This window comes from Salmo salar, chromosome ssa24 (genome assembly GCF_905237065.1).
Source record: "Salmo salar chromosome ssa24, Ssal_v3.1, whole genome shotgun sequence".
Classification (NCBI taxonomy): Eukaryota; Metazoa; Chordata; class Actinopteri; order Salmoniformes; family Salmonidae; genus Salmo; species Salmo salar.
The window spans coordinates 44,323,337-44,340,855 of record NC_059465.1 but is presented as its reverse complement, the minus strand read 5'-3'; the positions used below and the strand labels follow the sequence as shown (position 1 = coordinate 44,340,855).

At 51.7% G+C, this 17,519-nt stretch overlaps 1 protein-coding gene across 8 annotated transcripts in view; it reads left to right on the top strand.

Annotated features, from left to right (window-relative positions):
- The window catches only part of LOC106585952 (WD repeat and FYVE domain-containing protein 3), a 268,301-nt gene that overhangs the window by 204,488 nt on the left and 46,294 nt on the right, over nt 1-17,519 (top strand). For all 8 annotated transcript variants that reach the window (XM_045706795.1, XM_045706796.1, XM_045706790.1 and 5 more), the window contains 3 exons: nt 755-915; nt 16,306-16,535; nt 17,178-17,287. In XM_045706795.1, coding sequence (XP_045562751.1) covers nt 755-915; nt 16,306-16,535; nt 17,178-17,287 — 501 coding nt within the window. The remainder of the gene's footprint in view (nt 1-754; nt 916-16,305; nt 16,536-17,177; nt 17,288-17,519) is intronic.

Genomic DNA, 17,519 nt, shown 5'->3' with positions numbered 1-17,519 from the left:
CCCGGGGTAAATCAGTATGGGTAGGAACCCGGGGTAAATCAGTATGGCTGGGAACCCGGTGTAAATCAGTATGGGTGGGAACCCGGTGTAAATCAGTATGGGTAGGAACCCGGGGTAAATCAGTATGGCTGGGAACCCGGTGTAAATCAGTATGGGTGGGAACCCGGTGTAAATCAGTATGGGTAGGAACCCGGGGTAAATCAGTATGGCTGGGAACCCGGTGTAAATCAGTAACACCTCGCAACACATCAAATGATTCAAATGCCTTGCTTGTGCAGAGCTCCAATGATAACTTCTCTTTCACAGTACGGTGTTCTTTCATCGACTCGTTTCTGTGTATAAATCACACTCTCTTTTGCGTAACAGAATTCAGTTGTTTTAAATCCAGGTCTTATTCCATTTTCTGCACTGATGCAAATTAGCATACGCAAACAACTCGTTTCCTACCTGCTCAGAAAACAGTGAGGAACATAACAAACACACAGCTCCCTTTTTTACGGGCATGTGGGGGGGGGGTTCTTGAAACATCCAATCAAAATGTAGCCGTTGGAATCCAGTGATCCATTCTAACCGTATCGGCTATTTCCAAATTCAGGTGTGACAACAATGTGATTTTGGAGATGTGACTGGACATTAGCTAATGAAAGATGAATGTACATTCCCTCGTTGACCCAATATTTCTCCCTTCCTCCTCCCACCTGTCGTCTTTCTATCCCCCACGTTTCTCCCCCCTTTCCCCTCTCCCTCCGACCAGGTGAGGATGCGTCCCTACTCATCATCAGTGGAGGAAGCTACCAGGTGCTGGTCAACAATGTGTTCTACTTCACACAGCGAGTGGTGGACAAACTGTGGCAGGGCATGTTCAACAAGGAGTCCAAGATGGTGGTGGAGTTTATAGTGCAGCTTATAGGACAGGTGAGGACGATATGAACCACGGTTTCCCCAATATATCCTCGAGTACCCCTAAGTTATTCAACGTTTTGGATTGATTCCAGTACTAGCACACGCTGAATCAGGACGGATCGGATCCTGATTGCGCACGCAAGTACATGCAATCGTATACATACACATTCATACAGTTTTTGATTCTGTATACAGGTCCGGTACAGTATGGTACTGTATACAGGTCCGGTACAGTTTGGTACTGTATACAGGTCCGGTACAGTTTGGTACTGTATACAGGTCCGGTACAGTTTGGTACTGTATACAGGTCCGGTACAGTTTGGTACTGTATACAGGTCCGGTACAGATTGGTACTGTATACAGGTCCGGTACAGTTTGGTACTGTATACAGGTCCGGTACAGTTTGGTACTGTATACAGGTCCGGTACAGTATGGTACTGTATACAGGTACGGTACAGTTTGGTACTGTATACAGGTCCGGTACAGTTTGGTACTGTATACAGGTCCGGTACAGTTTGGTACTGTATACAGGTCCGGTACAGTTTGGTACTGTATACAGGTCCGGTACAGATTGGTACTGTATACAGGTCCGGTACAGTTTGGTACTGTATACAGGTCCGGTACAGTTTGGTACTGTATACAGGTCCGGTACAGTTTGGTACTGTATACAGGTCCGGTACAGATTGGTACTGTATACAGGTCCGGTACAGTTTGGTACTGTATACAGGTCCGGTACAGTTTGGTACTGTTACAGGTCCGGTACAGATTGGTACTGTATACAGGTCCGGCACAGTATGGTACTGTATACAGGTCCGGTACAGTATGGTACTGTATACAGGTCCGGTACAGATTGGTACTGTATACAGGTCCGGCACAGTATGGTACTGTATACAGGTCCGGTACAGTTTGGAACTGTTACAGGTCCGGTACAGATTGGTACTGTATACAGGTCCGGCACAGTATGGTACTGTATACAGGTCCGGTACAGTATGGTACTGTATACAGGTCCGGTACAGATTGGTACTGTATACAGGTCCGGCACAGTATGGTACTGTATACAGGTCCGGTACAGTATGGTACTGTATACAGGTCCGGTACAGTTTGGTACTGTATACAGGTCCGGTACAGTTTGGTACTGTATACAGGTCCGGTACAGTTTGGTACTGTATACAGGTCCGGTACAGATTGGTACTGTATACAGGTCCGGTACAGTTTGGTACTGTATACAGGTCCGGTACAGTTTGGTACTGTATACAGGTCCGGTACAGTTTGGTACTGTATACAGGTCCGGTACAGATTGGTACTGTATACAGGTCCGGTACAGATTGGTACTGTATACAGGTCCGGCACAGTATGGTACTGTATACAGGTCCGGTACAGTTTGGTACTGTATACAGGTCCGGTACAGATTGGTACTGTATACAGGTCCGGTACAGATTGGTACTGTATACAGGTCCGGTACAGTTTGGTACTGTATACAGGTCCGGTACAGATTGGTACTGTATACAGGTCCGGTACAGATTGGTACTGTATACAGGTCCGGTACAGTTTGGTACTGTATACAGGTCCGGTACAGTTTGGTACTGTATACAGGTCCGGTACAGTATGGTACTGTATACAGGTCCGGTACAGATTGGTACTGTATACAGGTCCGGTACAGATTGGTACTGTATACAGGTCCGGTACAGTTTGGTACTGTATACAGGTCCGGTACAGTTTGGTACTGTTACAGGTCCGGTACAGATTGGTACTGTATACAGGTCCGTCTGATTTATTTCCTGGTCTTGTCCACTGGGTTCTTGTGGACATAGTAGAGGAAAACAGTACCGACATACGTATCCCTGAGGGTTTTATCTTTCAGTGAAACAGATCATAATAGTTTGTAGCTTAAACCGTTCGAGATAGAGCCACATTTTGTAGGAAGAAAAACAGAAATCACTCTGTTTATTACAACCTCATCTCGTAGCTACTGGAGATTACTGACGTAACTCCAGTTTTCTGAAACAAGCACAAATTTGCTCTCGAGACCCCATTTATTTTTAAAACAAATGTTGACCCCTATTTTTGGGAAGCACTGATATAGGGATCCATTTGGGACACAAGCCTTCTGTAGAACGCCTTAACCCCAAACAACTTTCTAACACAAAGAGTCTTTCTGAAAACATCGCTCCCCTTCTCAGAGGCAGACCTGCATTCAAATAGTACTTGAAATAATGTAGAATATTTTAGCTGTACTTGATAGAGTTTGCCTGGATTAATGGACCAATAGAATAGTTCCAAAACTGAAAACACGGCTCATCTGACACAGCAGGCAGATTAAAGCACATCTTAAGTATTTGAAAAGGATTTTGAAATGATATTTGAATCCAGATTTATTCTGTAATCACCTCTCTTCTCTCAGTTCAGGAGCACTGGTTTCTCAAATCACATTTTATTTGTAACATGCGCCGAATACAACCGGTGTAGACCTTACTGTGAAATTCTTACTTTACTTTACAAGGCCTTAACCAACAGTGCAGTTTTAAGAAAATTTGAGTTTGGGGCCTCCCAAGTAGTGCAGCGGTCTAAGGCACTGCCTTAGTGCTGATGCGCTACTACAGCCTCGGGTTCGATCCCAGGCTGTGTCACAGCCGGCCTTGACCGGTAGCCCCGTAGGGAGACGGTCAAGGCCGGGGGAGATTTCTTTGGCTCATCGTGCTCTAGCAACTCCTTGTGGCGGGCCGGATGACTACAAGCTGATTTCGGTCATCAGTTGAACGTTTTTTTCCTCCGACGCATTGGTGCGGCTGGCTTCCAGGTTAAGCGGACAGTGTGTTAAGAAGCAGAGGTGCGGCTGGCTTCCAGGTTAAGCGGACAGTGTGTTAAGAAGCAGAGCGGTTTGGTGCGGCTGGCTTCCAGGTTAAGCGGACAGTGTGTTAAGAAGCAGAGCGGTTTGGTGCGGCTGGCTTCCAGGTTAAGCGGACAGTGTGTTAAGAAGCAGAGCGGTTTGGTGCGGCTGGCTTCCAGGTTAAGCGGACAGTGTGTTAAGAAGCAGAGCGGTTTGGTGCGGCTGGCTTCCAGGTTAAGCGGACAGTGTGTTAAGAAGCAGAGCGGTTTGGTGCGGCTGGCTTCCAGGTTAAGCGGACAGTGTGTTAAGAAGCAGAGCGGTTTGGTGCGGCTGGCTTCCAGGTTAAGCGGACAGTGTGTTAAGAAGCAGAGCGGTTTGGTGCGGCTGGCTTCCAGGTTAAGCGGACAGTGTGTTAAGAAGCAGAGGTGCGGCTGTCTTCCAGGTTAAGCGGACAGTGTGTTAAGAAGCAGAGGTGCGGCTGGCTTCCAGGTTAAGCGGACAGTGTGTTAAGAAGCATTGGTGCGGCTGGCTTCCAGGTTAAGCGGACAGTGTGTTAAGAAGCAGAGCGGTTTGGTGCGGCTGGCTTCCAGGTTAAGCGGACAGTGTGTTAAGAAGCAGAGCGGTTTGGTGCGGCTGGCTTCCAGGTTAAGCAGACAGTGTGTTAAGAAGCAGAGCGGTTTGGTGCGGCTGGCTTCCAGGTTAAGCGGACAGTGTGTTAAGAAGCAGAGGTGCGGCTGGCTTCCAGGTTAAGCGGACAGTGTGTTAAGAAGCAGAGGTGCGGATGGCTTCCAGGTTAAGCGGACAGTGTGTTAAGAAGCAGAGCGGTTTGGTGCGGCTGGCTTCCAGGTTAAGCGGACAGTGTGTTAAGAAGCAGAGGTGCGGCTGGCTTCCAGGTTAAGCGGACAGTGTGTTAAGAAGCAGAGGTGCGGCTGGCTTCCAGGTTAAGCGGACAGTGTGTTAAGAAGCAGAGCGGTTTGGTGCAGCTGGCTTCCAGGTTAAGCGGACAGTGTGTTAAGAAGCAGAGCGGTTTGGTGCGGCTGGCTTCCAGGTTAAGCGGACAGTGTGTTAAGAAGCAGAGGTGCGGCTGGCTTCCAGGTTAAGCGGACAGTGTGTTAAGAAGCAGAGGTGCGGCTGGCTTCCAGGTTAAGCGGACAGTGTGTTAAGAAGCAGAGGTGCGGCTGGCTTCCAGGTTAAGCGGACAGTGTGTTAAGAAGCAGAGGTGCGGCTGGCTTCCAGGTTAAGCGGACAGTGTGTTAAGAAGCAGAACGGTTTGGTGCGGCTGGCTTCCAGGTTAAGCGGACAGTGTGTTAAGAAGCAGAGCGGTTTGGTGCGGCTGGCTTCCAGGTTAAGCGGACAGTGTGTTAAGAAGCAGAGCGGTTTGGTGCGGCTGGCTTCCAGGTTAAGCGGACAGTGTGTTAAGAAGCAGAGCGGTTTGGTGCGGCTGGCTTCCAGGTTAAGCGGACAGTGTGTTAAGAAGCAGAGCGGTTTGGTGCGGCTGGCTTCCAGGTTAAGCGGACAGTGTGTTAAGAAGCAGAGGTGCGGCTGGCTTCCAGGTTAAGCGGACAGTGTTAAGAAGCAGAGGTGCGGCTGGCTTCCAGGTTAAGCGGACAGTGTGTTAAGAAGCATTGGTGCGGCTGGCTTCCAGGTTAAGCGGACAGTGTGTTAAGAAGCATTGGTGCGGCTGGCTTCCAGGTTAAGCGGACAGTGTGTTAAGAAGCAGAGGTGCGGCTGGCTTCCAGGTTAAGCGGACAGTGTGTTAAGAAGCAGAGCGGTTTGGTGCGGCTGGCTTCCAGGTTAAGCGGACAGTGTGTTAAGAAGCAGAGCGGTTTGGTGCGGCTGGCTTCCAGGTTAAGCGGACAGTGTGTTAAGAAGCAGAGCGGTTTGGTGCGGCTGGCTTCCAGGTTAAGCGGACAGTGTGTTAAGAAGCAGAGCGGTTTGGTGCGGCTGGCTTCCGGGTTAAGCGGACAGTGTGTTAAGAAGCAGAGCGGTTTGGTGCGGCTGGCTTCCGGGTTAAGCGGACAGTGTGTTAAGAAGCAGAGCGGTTTGGTGCGGCTGGCTTCCGGGTTAAGCGGACAGTGTGTTAAGAAGCAGAGCGGTTTGGTGCGGCTGGCTTCCAGGTTAAGCGGACAGTGTGTTAAGAAGCAGAGGTGCGGCTGGCTTCCAGGTTAAGTTGACAGTGTGTTAAGAAGCAGAGGTGCGGCTGGCTTCCAGGTTAAGCGGACAGTGTGTTAAGAAGCAGAGGTGCGGCTGGCTTCCAGGTTAAGCAGACAGTGTGTTAAGAAGCAGAGGTGCGGCTGGCTTCCAGGTTAAGCGGACAGTGTGTTAAGAAGCAGAGCGGTTTGGTGCGGCTGGCTTCCAGGTTAAGCGGACAGTGTGTTAAGAAGCAGAGCGGTTTGGTGCGGCTGGCTTCCAGGTTAAGCGGACAGTGTGTTAAGAAGCAGAGCGGTTTGGTGCGGCTGGCTTCCGGGTTAAGCGGACAGTGTGTTAAGAAGCAGAGCGGTTTGGTGCGGCTGGCTTCCAGGTTAAGCGGACAGTGTGTTAAGAAGCAGAGGTGCGGCTGGCTTCCAGGTTAAGCGGACAGTGTGTTAAGAAGCAGAGGTGCGGCTGGCTTCCAGGTTAAGCGGACAGTGTGTTAAGAAGCAGAGGTGCGGCTGGCTTCCAGGTTAAGCAGACAGTGTGTTAAGAAGCAGAGGTGCGGCTGGCTTCCAGGTTAAGCGGACAGTGTGTTAAGAAGCAGAGGTGCGGCTGGCTTCCAGGTTAAGCGGACAGTGTGTTAAGAAGCAGAGCGGTTTGGTGCGGCTGGCTTCCAGGTTAAGCGGACAGTGTGTTAAGAATCAGAGCGGTTTGGTGCGGCTGGCTTCCGGGTTAAGCAGACAGTGTGTTAAGAAGCAGAGCGGTTTGGTGCGGCTGGCTTCCAGGTTAAGCGGACAGTGTGTTAAGAAGCAGAGGTGCGGCTGGCTTCCAGGTTAAGCGGACAGTGTGTTAAGAAGCAGAGGTGCGGCTGGCTTCCAGGTTAAGCGGACAGTGTGTTAAGAAGCAGAGGTGCGGCTGGCTTCCAGGTTAAGCGGACAGTGTGTTAAGAAGCAGAGCGGTTTGGTGCGGCTGGCTTCCAGGTTAAGCGGACAGTGTGTTAAGAAGCAGAGCGGTTTGGTGCGGCTGGCTTCCGGGTTAAGCGGACAGTGTGTTAAGAAGCAGAGCGGTTTGGTGCGGCTGGCTTCCAGGTTAAGCGGACAGTGTGTTAAGCAGCAGAGCAGTTTGGTGCGGCTGGCTTCCGGGTTAAGCGGACAGTGTGTTAAGAAGCAGAGCGGTTTGGTGCGGCTGGCTTCCAGGTTAAGCGGACAGTGTGTTAAGAAGCAGAGGTGCGGCTGGCTTCCAGGTTAAGCAGACAGTGTGTTAAGAAGCAGAGGTGCGGCTGGCTTCCAGGTTAAGCGGACAGTGTGTTAAGAAGCAGAGCGGTTTGGTGCGGCTGGCTTCCAGGTTAAGCGGACAGTGTGTTAAGAAGCAGAGCGGTTTGGTGCGGCTGGCTTCCAGGTTAAGCGGACAGTGTGTTAAGAAGCAGAGCGGTTTGGTGCGGCTGGCTTCCGGGTTAAGCGGACAGTGTGTTAAGAAGCAGAGCGGTTTGGTGCGGCTGGCTTCCAGGTTAAGCGGACAGTGTGTTAAGAAGCAGAGGTGCGGCTGGCTTCCAGGTTAAGCGGACAGTGTGTTAAGAAGCAGAGGTGCGGCTGGCTTCCAGGTTAAGCGGACAGTGTGTTAAGAAGAAGAGGTGCGGCTGGCTTCCAGGTTAAGCAGACAGTGTGTTAAGAAGCAGAGCGGTTTGGTGCGGCTGGCTTCCAGGTTAAGCGGACAGTGTGTTAAGAAGCAGAGCGGTTTGGTGCGGCTGGCTTCCAGGTTAAGCGGACAGTGTGTTAAGAAGCAGAGGTCCGGCTGGCTTCCAGGTTAAGCGGACAGTGTGTTAAGAAGCAGAGGTGCGGCTGGCTTCCAGGTTAAGCGGACAGTGTGTTAAGAAGCAGAGCGGTTTGGTGCAGCTGGCTTCCAGGTTAAGCGGACAGTGTGTTAAGAAGCAGAGCGGTTTGGTGCGGCTGGCTTCCAGGTTAAGCGGACAGTGTGTTAAGAAGCAGAGCGGTTTGGTGCGGCTGGCTTCCAGGTTAAGCGGACAGTGTGTTAAGAAGCAGAGCGGTTTGGTGCGGCTGGCTTCCAGGTTAAGCGGACAGTGTGTTAAGAAGCAGAGCGGTTTGGTGCGGCTGGCTTCCAGGTTAAGCGGACAGTGTGTTAAGAAGCAGAGCGGTTTGGTGCGGCTGGCTTCCAGGTTAAGCGGACAGTGTGTTAAGAAGCAGAGCGGTTTGGTGCGGCTGGCTTCCGGGTTAAGCGGACAGTGTGTTAAGAAGCAGAGCGGTTTGGTGCGGCTGGCTTCCGGGTTAAGCGGACAGTGTGTTAAGAAGCAGAGCGGTTTGGTGCGGCTGGCTTCCGGGTTAAGCGGACAGTGTGTTAAGAAGCAGAGCGGTTTGGTGCGGCTGGCTTCCAGGTTAAGCGGACAGTGTGTTAAGAAGCAGAGGTGCGGCTGGCTTCCAGGTTAAGTTGACAGTGTGTTAAGAAGCAGAGGTGCGGCTGGCTTCCAGGTTAAGCGGACAGTGTGTTAAGAAGCAGAGGTGCGGCTGGCTTCCAGGTTAAGCAGACAGTGTGTTAAGAAGCAGAGGTGCGGCTGGCTTCCAGGTTAAGCGGACAGTGTGTTAAGAAGCAGAGCGGTTTGGTGCGGCTGGCTTCCAGGTTAAGCGGACAGTGTGTTAAGAAGCAGAGCGGTTTGGTGCGGCTGGCTTCCAGGTTAAGCGGACAGTGTGTTAAGAAGCAGAGCGGTTTGGTGCGGCTGGCTTCCGGGTTAAGCGGACAGTGTGTTAAGAAGCAGAGCGGTTTGGTGCGGCTGGCTTCCAGGTTAAGCGGACAGTGTGTTAAGAAGCAGAGGTGCGGCTGGCTTCCAGGTTAAGCGGACAGTGTGTTAAGAAGCAGAGGTGCGGCTGGCTTCCAGGTTAAGCGGACAGTGTGTTAAGAAGCAGAGGTGCGGCTGGCTTCCAGGTTAAGCAGACAGTGTGTTAAGAAGCAGAGGTGCGGCTGGCTTCCAGGTTAAGCGGACAGTGTGTTAAGAAGCAGAGGTGCGGCTGGCTTCCAGGTTAAGCGGACAGTGTGTTAAGAAGCAGAGCGGTTTGGTGCGGCTGGCTTCCAGGTTAAGCGGACAGTGTGTTAAGAATCAGAGCGGTTTGGTGCGGCTGGCTTCCGGGTTAAGCAGACAGTGTGTTAAGAAGCAGAGCGGTTTGGTGCGGCTGGCTTCCAGGTTAAGCGGACAGTGTGTTAAGAAGCAGAGGTGCGGCTGGCTTCCAGGTTAAGCGGACAATGTGTTAAGAAGCAGAGGTGCGGCTGGCTTCCAGGTTAAGCGGACAGTGTGTTAAGAAGCAGAGGTGCGGCTGGCTTCCAGGTTAAGCGGACAGTGTGTTAAGAAGCAGAGCGGTTTGGTGCGGCTGGCTTCCAGGTTAAGCGGACAGTGTGTTAAGAAGCAGAGCGGTTTGGTGCGGCTGGCTTCCAGGTTAAGCGGACAGTGTGTTAAGAAGCAGAGCGGTTTGGTGCGGCTGGCTTCCAGGTTAAGCGGACAGTGTGTTAAGCAGCAGAGCGGTTTGGTGCGGCTGGCTTCCGGGTTAAGCGGACAGTGTGTTAAGAAGCAGAGCGGTTTGGTGCGGCTGGCTTCCAGGTTAAGCGGACAGTGTGTTAAGAAGCAGAGGTGCGGCTGGCTTCCAGGTTAAGTTGACAGTGTGTTAAGAAGCAGAGGTGCGGCTGGCTTCCAGGTTAAGCGGACAGTGTGTTAAGAAGCAGAGGTGCGGCTGGCTTCCAGGTTAAGCAGACAGTGTGTTAAGAAGCAGAGGTGCGGCTGGCTTCCAGGTTAAGCGGACAGTGTGTTAAGAAGCAGAGCGGTTTGGTGCGGCTGGCTTCCAGGTTAAGCGGACAGTGTGTTAAGAAGCAGAGCGGTTTGGTGCGGCTGGCTTCCAGGTTAAGCGGACAGTGTGTTAAGAAGCAGAGCGGTTTGGTGCGGCTGGCTTCCGGGTTAAGCGGACAGTGTGTTAAGAAGCAGAGCGGTTTGGTGCGGCTGGCTTCCAGGTTAAGCGGACAGTGTGTTAAGAAGCAGAGGTGCGGCTGGCTTCCAGGTTAAGCGGACAGTGTGTTAAGAAGCAGAGGTGCGGCTGGCTTCCAGGTTAAGCGGACAGTGTGTTAAGAAGAAGAGGTGCGGCTGGCTTCCAGGTTAAGCAGACAGTGTGTTAAGAAGCAGAGCGGTTTGGTGCGGCTGGCTTCCAGGTTAAGCGGACAGTGTGTTAAGAAGCAGAGCGGTTTGGTGCGGCTGGCTTCCAGGTTAAGCGGACAGTGTGTTAAGAATCAGAGCGGTTTGGTGCGGCTGGCTTCCGGGTTAAGCAGACAGTGTGTTAAGAAGCAGAGCGGTTTGGTGCGGCTGGCTTCCAGGTTAAGCGGACAGTGTGTTAAGAAGCAGAGGTGCGGCTGGCTTCCAGGTTAAGCGGACAGTGTGTTAAGAAGCAGAGGTGCGGCTGGCTTCCAGGTTAAGCGGACAGTGTGTTAAGAAGCAGAGCGGTTTGGTGCGGCTGGCTTCCAGGTTAAGCGGACAGTGTGTTAAGAAGCAGAGGTGCGGCTGGCTTCCAGGTTAAGCGGACAGTGTGTTAAGAAGCAGAGGTGCGGCTGGCTTCCAGGTTAAGCGGACAGTGTGTTAAGAAGCAGAGCGGTTTGGTGCGGCTGGCTTCCAGGTTAAGCGGACAGTGTGTTAAGAAGCAGAGGTGCGGCTGGCTTCCAGGTTAAGCGGACAGTGTGTTAAGAAGCAGAGCGGTTTGGTGCGGCTGGCTTCCAGGTTAAGCGGACAGGGTGTTAAGAAGCAGAGCGGTTTGGTGCGGCTGGCTTCCAGGTTAAGCAGACAGTGTGTTAAGAAGCAGAGCGGTTTGGTGCGGCTGGCTTCCAGGTTAAGCGGACAGTGTGTTAAGAAGCAGAGCGGTTTGGTGCGGCTGGCTTCCAGGTTAAGCGGACAGTGTGTTAAGAAGCAGAGCGGTTTGGTGCGGCTGGCTTCCGGGTTAAGCGGACAGTGTGTTAAGAAGCAGAGCGGTTTGGTGCGGCTGGCTTCCAGGTTAAGCGGACAGTGTGTTAAGAAGCAGAGGTGCGGCTGGCTTCCAGGTTAAGCGGACAGTGTGTTAAGAAGCAGAGGTGCGGCTGGCTTCCAGGTTAAGCGGACAGTGTGTTAAGAAGCAGAGGTGCGGCTGGCTTCCAGGTTAAGCAGACAGTGTGTTAAGAAGCAGAGGTGCGGCTGGCTTCCAGGTTAAGCGGACAGTGTGTTAAGAAGCAGAGCGGTTTGGTGCGGCTGGCTTCCAGGTTAAGCGGACAGTGTGTTAAGAAGCAGAGCGGTTTGGTGCGGCTGGCTTCCAGGTTAAGCGGACAGTGTGTTAAGAAGCAGAGCGGTTTGGTGCGGCTGGCTTCCAGGTTAAGCGGACAGTGTGTTAAGAAGCAGAGCGGTTTGGTGCGGCTGGCTTCCAGGTTAAGCGGACAGTGTGTTAAGAAGCAGAGCGGTTTGGTGCGGCTGGCTTCCAGGTTAAGCGGACAGTGTGTTAAGAAGCAGAGGTGCGGCTGGCTTCCAGGTTAAGCGGACAGTGTGTTAAGAAGCAGAGGTGCGGCTGGCTTCCAGGTTAAGCGGACAGTGTGTTAAGAAGCAGAGGTGCGGCTGGCTTCCAGGTTAAGCGGACAGTGTGTTAAGAAGCAGAGCGGTTTGGTGCGGCTGGCTTCCAGGTTAAGCGGACAGTGTGTTAAGAAGCAGAGCGGTTTGGTGCGGCTGGCTTCCAGGTTAAGCGGGCAGTGTGTTAAGAATCAGAGCGGTTTGGTGCGGCTGGCTTCCGGGTTAAGCAGACAGTGTGTTAAGAAGCAGAGCGGTTTGGTGCGGCTGGCTTCCGGGTTAAGCGGACAGTGTGTTAAGAAGCAGAGCGGTTTGGTGCGGCTGGCTTCCAGGTTAAGCGGACAGTGTGTTAAGAAGCAGAGGTGCGGCTGGCTTCCAGGTTAAGCGGACAGTGTGTTAAGAAGCAGAGGTGCGGCTGGCTTCCAGGTTAAGCGGACAGTGTGTTAAGAAGCAGAGTTGCGGCTGGCTTCCAGGTTAAGCAGACAGTGTGTTAAGAAGCAGAGGTGCGGCTGGCTTCCAGGTTAAGCGGACAGTGTGTTAAGAAGCAGAGGTGCGGCTGGCTTCCAGGTTAAGCGGACAGTGTGTTAAGAAGCAGAGCGGTTTGGTGCGGCTGGCTTCCAGGTTAAGCGGACAGTGTGTTAAGAATCAGAGCGGTTTGGTGCGGCTGGCTTCCGGGTTAAGCAGACAGTGTGTTAAGAAGCAGAGCGGTTTGGTGCGGCTGGCTTCCAGGTTAAGCGGACAGTGTGTTAAGAAGCAGAGGTGCGGCTGGCTTCCAGGTTAAGCGGACAGTGTGTTAAGAAGCAGAGGTGCGGCTGGCTTCCAGGTTAAGCGGACAGTGTGTTAAGAAGCAGAGGTGCGGCTGGCTTCCAGGTTAAGCGGACAGTGTGTTAAGAAGCAGAGCGGTTTGGTGCGGCTGGCTTCCAGGTTAAGCGGACAGTGTGTTAAGAAGCAGAGGTGCGGCTGGCTTCCAGGTTAAGCGGACAGTGTGTTAAGAAGCAGAGGTGCGGCTGGCTTCCAGGTTAAGCGGACAGTGTGTTAAGAAGCAGAGCGGTTTGGTGCGGCTGGCTTCCAGGTTAAGCGGACAGTGTGTTAAGAAGCAGAGGTGCGGCTGGCTTCCAGGTTAAGCGGACAGTGTGTTAAGAAGCAGAGCGGTTTGGTGCGGCTGGCTTCCAGGTTAAGCGGACAGGGTGTTAAGAAGCAGAGCGGTTTGGTGCGGCTGGCTTCCAGGTTAAGCAGACAGTGTGTTAAGAAGCAGAGCGGTTTGGTGCGGCTGGCTTCCAGGTTAAGCGGACAGTGTGTTAAGAAGCAGAGCGGTTTGGTGCGGCTGGCTTCCAGGTTAAGCGGACAGTGTGTTAAGAAGCAGAGCGGTTTGGTGCGGCTGGCTTCCGGGTTAAGCGGACAGTGTGTTAAGAAGCAGAGCGGTTTGGTGCGGCTGGCTTCCAGGTTAAGCGGACAGTGTGTTAAGAAGCAGAGGTGCGGCTGGCTTCCAGGTTAAGCGGACAGTGTGTTAAGAAGCAGAGGTGCGGCTGGCTTCCAGGTTAAGCGGACAGTGTGTTAAGAAGCAGAGGTGCGGCTGGCTTCCAGGTTAAGCAGACAGTGTGTTAAGAAGCAGAGGTGCGGCTGGCTTCCAGGTTAAGCGGACAGTGTGTTAAGAAGCAGAGCGGTTTGGTGCGGCTGGCTTCCAGGTTAAGCGGACAGTGTGTTAAGAAGCAGAGCGGTTTGGTGCGGCTGGCTTCCAGGTTAAGCGGACAGTGTGTTAAGAAGAAGAGCGGTTTGGTGCGGCTGGCTTCCAGGTTAAGCGGACAGTGTGTTAAGAAGCAGAGCGGTTTGGTGCGGCTGGCTTCCAGGTTAAGCGGACAGTGTGTTAAGAAGCAGAGCGGTTTGGTGCGGCTGGCTTCCAGGTTAAGCGGACAGTGTGTTAAGAAGCAGAGCGGTTTGGTGCGGCTGGCTTCCAGGTTAAGCGGACAGTGTGTTAAGAAGCAGAGGTGCGGCTGGCTTCCAGGTTAAGCGGACAGTGTGTTAAGAAGCAGAGGTGCGGCTGGCTTCCAGGTTAAGCGGACAGTGTGTTAAGAAGCATTGGTGCGGCTGGCTTCCAGGTTAAGCGGACAGTGTGTTAAGAAGCATTGGTGCGGCTGGCTTCCAGGTTAAGCGGACAGTGTGTTAAGAAGCAGAGGTGCGGCTGGCTTCCAGGTTAAGCGGACAGTGTGTTAAGAAGCAGAGCGGTTTGGTGCGGCTGGCTTCCAGGTTAAGCGGACAGTGTGTTAAGAAGCAGAGCGGTTTGGTGCGGCTGGCTTCCAGGTTAAGCGGGCAGTGTGTTAAGAATCAGAGCGGTTTGGTGCGGCTGGCTTCCGGGTTAAGCAGACAGTGTGTTAAGAAGCAGAGCGGTTTGGTGCGGCTGGCTTCCAGGTTAAGCGGACAGTGTGTTAAGAAGCAGAGGTGCGGCTGGCTTCCAGGTTAAGCGGACAGTGTGTTAAGAAGCAGAGGTGCGGCTGGCTTCCAGGTTAAGCGGACAGTGTGTTAAGAAGCAGAGGTGCGGCTGGCTTCCAGGTTAAGCGGACAGTGTGTTAAGAAGCAGAGCGGTTTGGTGCGGCTGGCTTCCAGGTTAAGCGGACAGTGTGTTAAGAAGCAGAGGTGCGGCTGGCTTCCAGGTTAAGCGGACAGTGTGTTAAGAAGCAGAGCGGTTTGGTGCGGCTGGCTTCCAGGTTAAGCGGACAGGGTGTTAAGAAGCAGAGCGGTTTGGTGCGGCTGGCTTCCAGGTTAAGCAGACAGTGTGTTAAGAAGCAGAGCGGTTTGGTGCGGCTGGCTTCCAGGTTAAGCGGACAGTGTGTTAAGAAGCAGAGGTGCGGCTGGCTTCCAGGTTAAGCGGACAGTGTGTTAATAAGCAGAGCGGTTTGGTGCGGCTGGCTTCCAGGTTAAGCGGACAGTGTGTTAAGAAGCAGAGGTGCGGCTGGCTTCCAGGTTAAGCGGACAGTGTGTTAAGAAGCAGAGCAGTTTGGTGCGGCTGGCTTCCAGGTTAAGCGGACAGGGTGTTAAGAAGCAGAGGTGCGGCTGGCTTCCAGGTTAAGCAGACAGGGTGTTAAGGAGCAGAGCGGTTTGGTTGGATCATGTTTCGGAGGACGCATGACTCGACCTTCGCCTCTCATTGGGGAGTTGCAACGATGAGACAAGATTGTATCTACCAATTGGATATCACGAAATTGGGGAGAAAAATTGCTTAAAAAAATTGGAAATATATAAAAGAACAGTTTTATGAAAATATTTACTAAATAAACTGAAGTAAAAAATAAATAAATAACACAATAAAATAATAATAACGAGGCTATATACAAGGGGGTACCGGTACCGTTGTTGTCTGGGCACCACACTGCCAGGTAGCATCGTCGTCGATGCTCAGGCCTACCACCCAGACATAGGCAGGTTTAGATCCTGAGGATCCAGGAGGCCAAGGGGGGGACTTTGTCTTTTTTCCTCCTTTCTTCTTCTCCTCTTTTAGTCTCTTCTTCTCCTCTTTTAGTCTCTTCTTCTCCTCTTTCAGTCTCTTCTTCTCCTCTTTCAGTCTCTTCTTCTCCTCTTTCAGTCTCTTCTTCTCCTCTTTGTCTCTTCTTCTCCTCTTTCAGTCTCTTCTTCTCCTCTTTCAGTCTCTTCTTCTCCTCTTTCAGTCAGTCTCTTCTTCTCCTCTTTTAGTCTCTTCTTCTCCTCTTTCAGTCAGTCTCTTCTCCTCTTTCAGTCAGTCTCTTCTTCTCCTCTTTCAGTCTCTTCTTCTCCTCTTTGTCTCTTCTTCTCCTCTTTCAGTCTCTTCTTCTCCTCTTTCAGTCTCTTCTTCTCCTCTTTCAGTCAGTCTCTTCTTCTCCTCTTTCAGTCAGTCTCTTCTTCTCCTCTTTTAGTCTCTTCTTCTCCTCTTTCAGTCTCTTCTTCTCCTCTTTCAGTCTCTTCTTCTCCTCTTTCAGTCTCTTCTTCTCCTCTTTCAGTCTCTTCTTCTCCTCTTTTAGTCTCTTCTTCTCCTCTTTCAGTCTCTTCTTCTCCTCTTTCATTCTCTTCTTCTCCTCTTTCAGTCTCTTCTCCTCTTTCAGTCAGTCTCTTCTTCTCCTCTTTTAGTCTCTTCTTCTCCTCTTTCAGTCTCTTCTCCTCTTTCAGTCAGTCTCTTCTTCTCCTCTTTCAGTCTCTTCTCCTCTTTCAGTCAGTCTCTTCTTCTCCTCTTTCAGTCTCTTCTCCTCTTTCAGTCTCTTCTTCTCCTCTTTCAGTCTCTTCTTCTCCTCTTTCAGTCTCTTCTTCTCCTCTTTTAGTCTCTTCTTCTCCTCTTTCAGTCTCTTCTTCTCCTCTTTCAGTCTCTTCTTCTCCTCTTTCAGTCTCTTCTCCTCTTTCAGTCTCTTCTCCTCTTTCAGTCAGTCTCTTCTTCTCCTCTTTCAGTCAGTCTCTTCTTCTCCTCTTTCAGTCAGTCTCTTCTTCTCCTCTTTTAGTCTCTTCTTCTCCTCTTTCAGTCTCTTCTTCTCCTCTTTCAGTCTCTTCTTCTCCTCTTTCAGTCTCTTCTTCTCCTCTTTCAGTCTCTTCTCCTCTTTCAGTCTCTTCTCCTCTTTCAGTCAGTCTCTTCTTCTCCTCTTTCAGTCAGTCTCTTCTTCTCCTCTTTCAGTCAGTCTCTTCTCCTCTTTCAGTCTCTTCTCCTCTTTCAGTCAGTCTCTTCTTCTCCTCTTTCAGTCAGTCTCTTCTTCTCCTCTTTCAGTCAGTCTCTTCTTCTCCTCTTTTAGTCTCTTCTTCTCCTCTTTCAGTCTCTTCTTCTCCTCTTTCAGTCTCTTCTTCTCCTCTTTTAGTCTCTTCTTCTCCTCTTTCAGTCCAGGAAGTACTTGCTCAAACTGACCTTTATTTTTATCTGCTTTTCCAGTCCAAGAGGCGTTCGCAGGGTTTGTCTCTGGAATCAATCTACCACTGTCTGAACCGCACGGTCCTGTACCAGCTGTCTCGACCGCACAAGACCGTACCTCAGCAGGTAGCTCTGCTGGACTCTCTACGGGTGTTGACCGTCAACCGTAACCTGGTGCTGGGACCAGGCAACCACGACCAGGAGTTTGTAGCCTGTCTGGCTCACTGCTTCATCAACCTGCACGTTGGGAGGTATGTCTGAGGATGGTCTGTGTGTGTGTCTTCGCTAGCTAACTTCTACTCTTGTGTCTTGATGCATTATTCTATGCATTGAATTGCTTGAGACTTCTGCAGCAGTTGGAGTGTGTCTGTGTCACGACACAAAAGGAGTTTGAAGCCTGTGAAGGGTTAAGCAATGGCCAATCAAATGACAACAGGCAGCAAAACCTGCAGCATTGGAGGGTTGAGTGTAGTTCCTGTCTATGGGTGAGTCGTGTGTGTATTGACTATCTTTCTCTCTCTCTCTCTCTTCCCCCCTACCTCTTTCTCTCTCTCTTTCTCTCTCTCTCTCTCTTCCCCCTACCTCTTTCTCTCTCTCTCTCTTCCCCCCTACCTCTTTCTCTCTCTCTCTCTCTCTCTCTTCCCCCCTACCTCTTTCTCTCTCTCTCTCTTCCCCCCTGCCTCTTTCTCTCTCTCTCTTCCCCCCTACCTCTTTCTCTCTCTCTCTCTCTTCCTCTTTCTCTCTCTTCCTCTCTCTTCCTCTCTCTCCCTTCCCCCCCACCTCTGTCTCTCTCGCTCTCTCTCTTCATTTCCTCTCTCTACCTCTGCCCCACCACCACCACCACCACCTCTCTCTCTCTCTCTCTCTCTCTCTCTCTCTCTGTCTGTGTGCAGTAGTGTGGAGGGTTTTGGTTTGGAAGCGGAGGCTCGTATGACAACCTGGCACGTCATGATGCCCGCTGAGAATGAACCTGATGACACACACAGCCAGGATGTCAGCGAAGGTAACACACTGTCTGACTGGCTGACTATGCCTGTCTCTCTGCCTGCCTGTCTGTCTCTCTGCCTGACTCTCGGTCTGACTCTGCCTGTTTCTCTCTCTCTCTCTGACTGCCTGCCTGCCTGCCTGTTTCTCTCTCTCTCTGACTGACTGCCTTCCTGCCTGTTTCTCTCTCTCTCTGACTGACTGCCTTCCTGCCTGTTTCTCTCTCTCTCTGACTGACTGCCTTCCTGCCT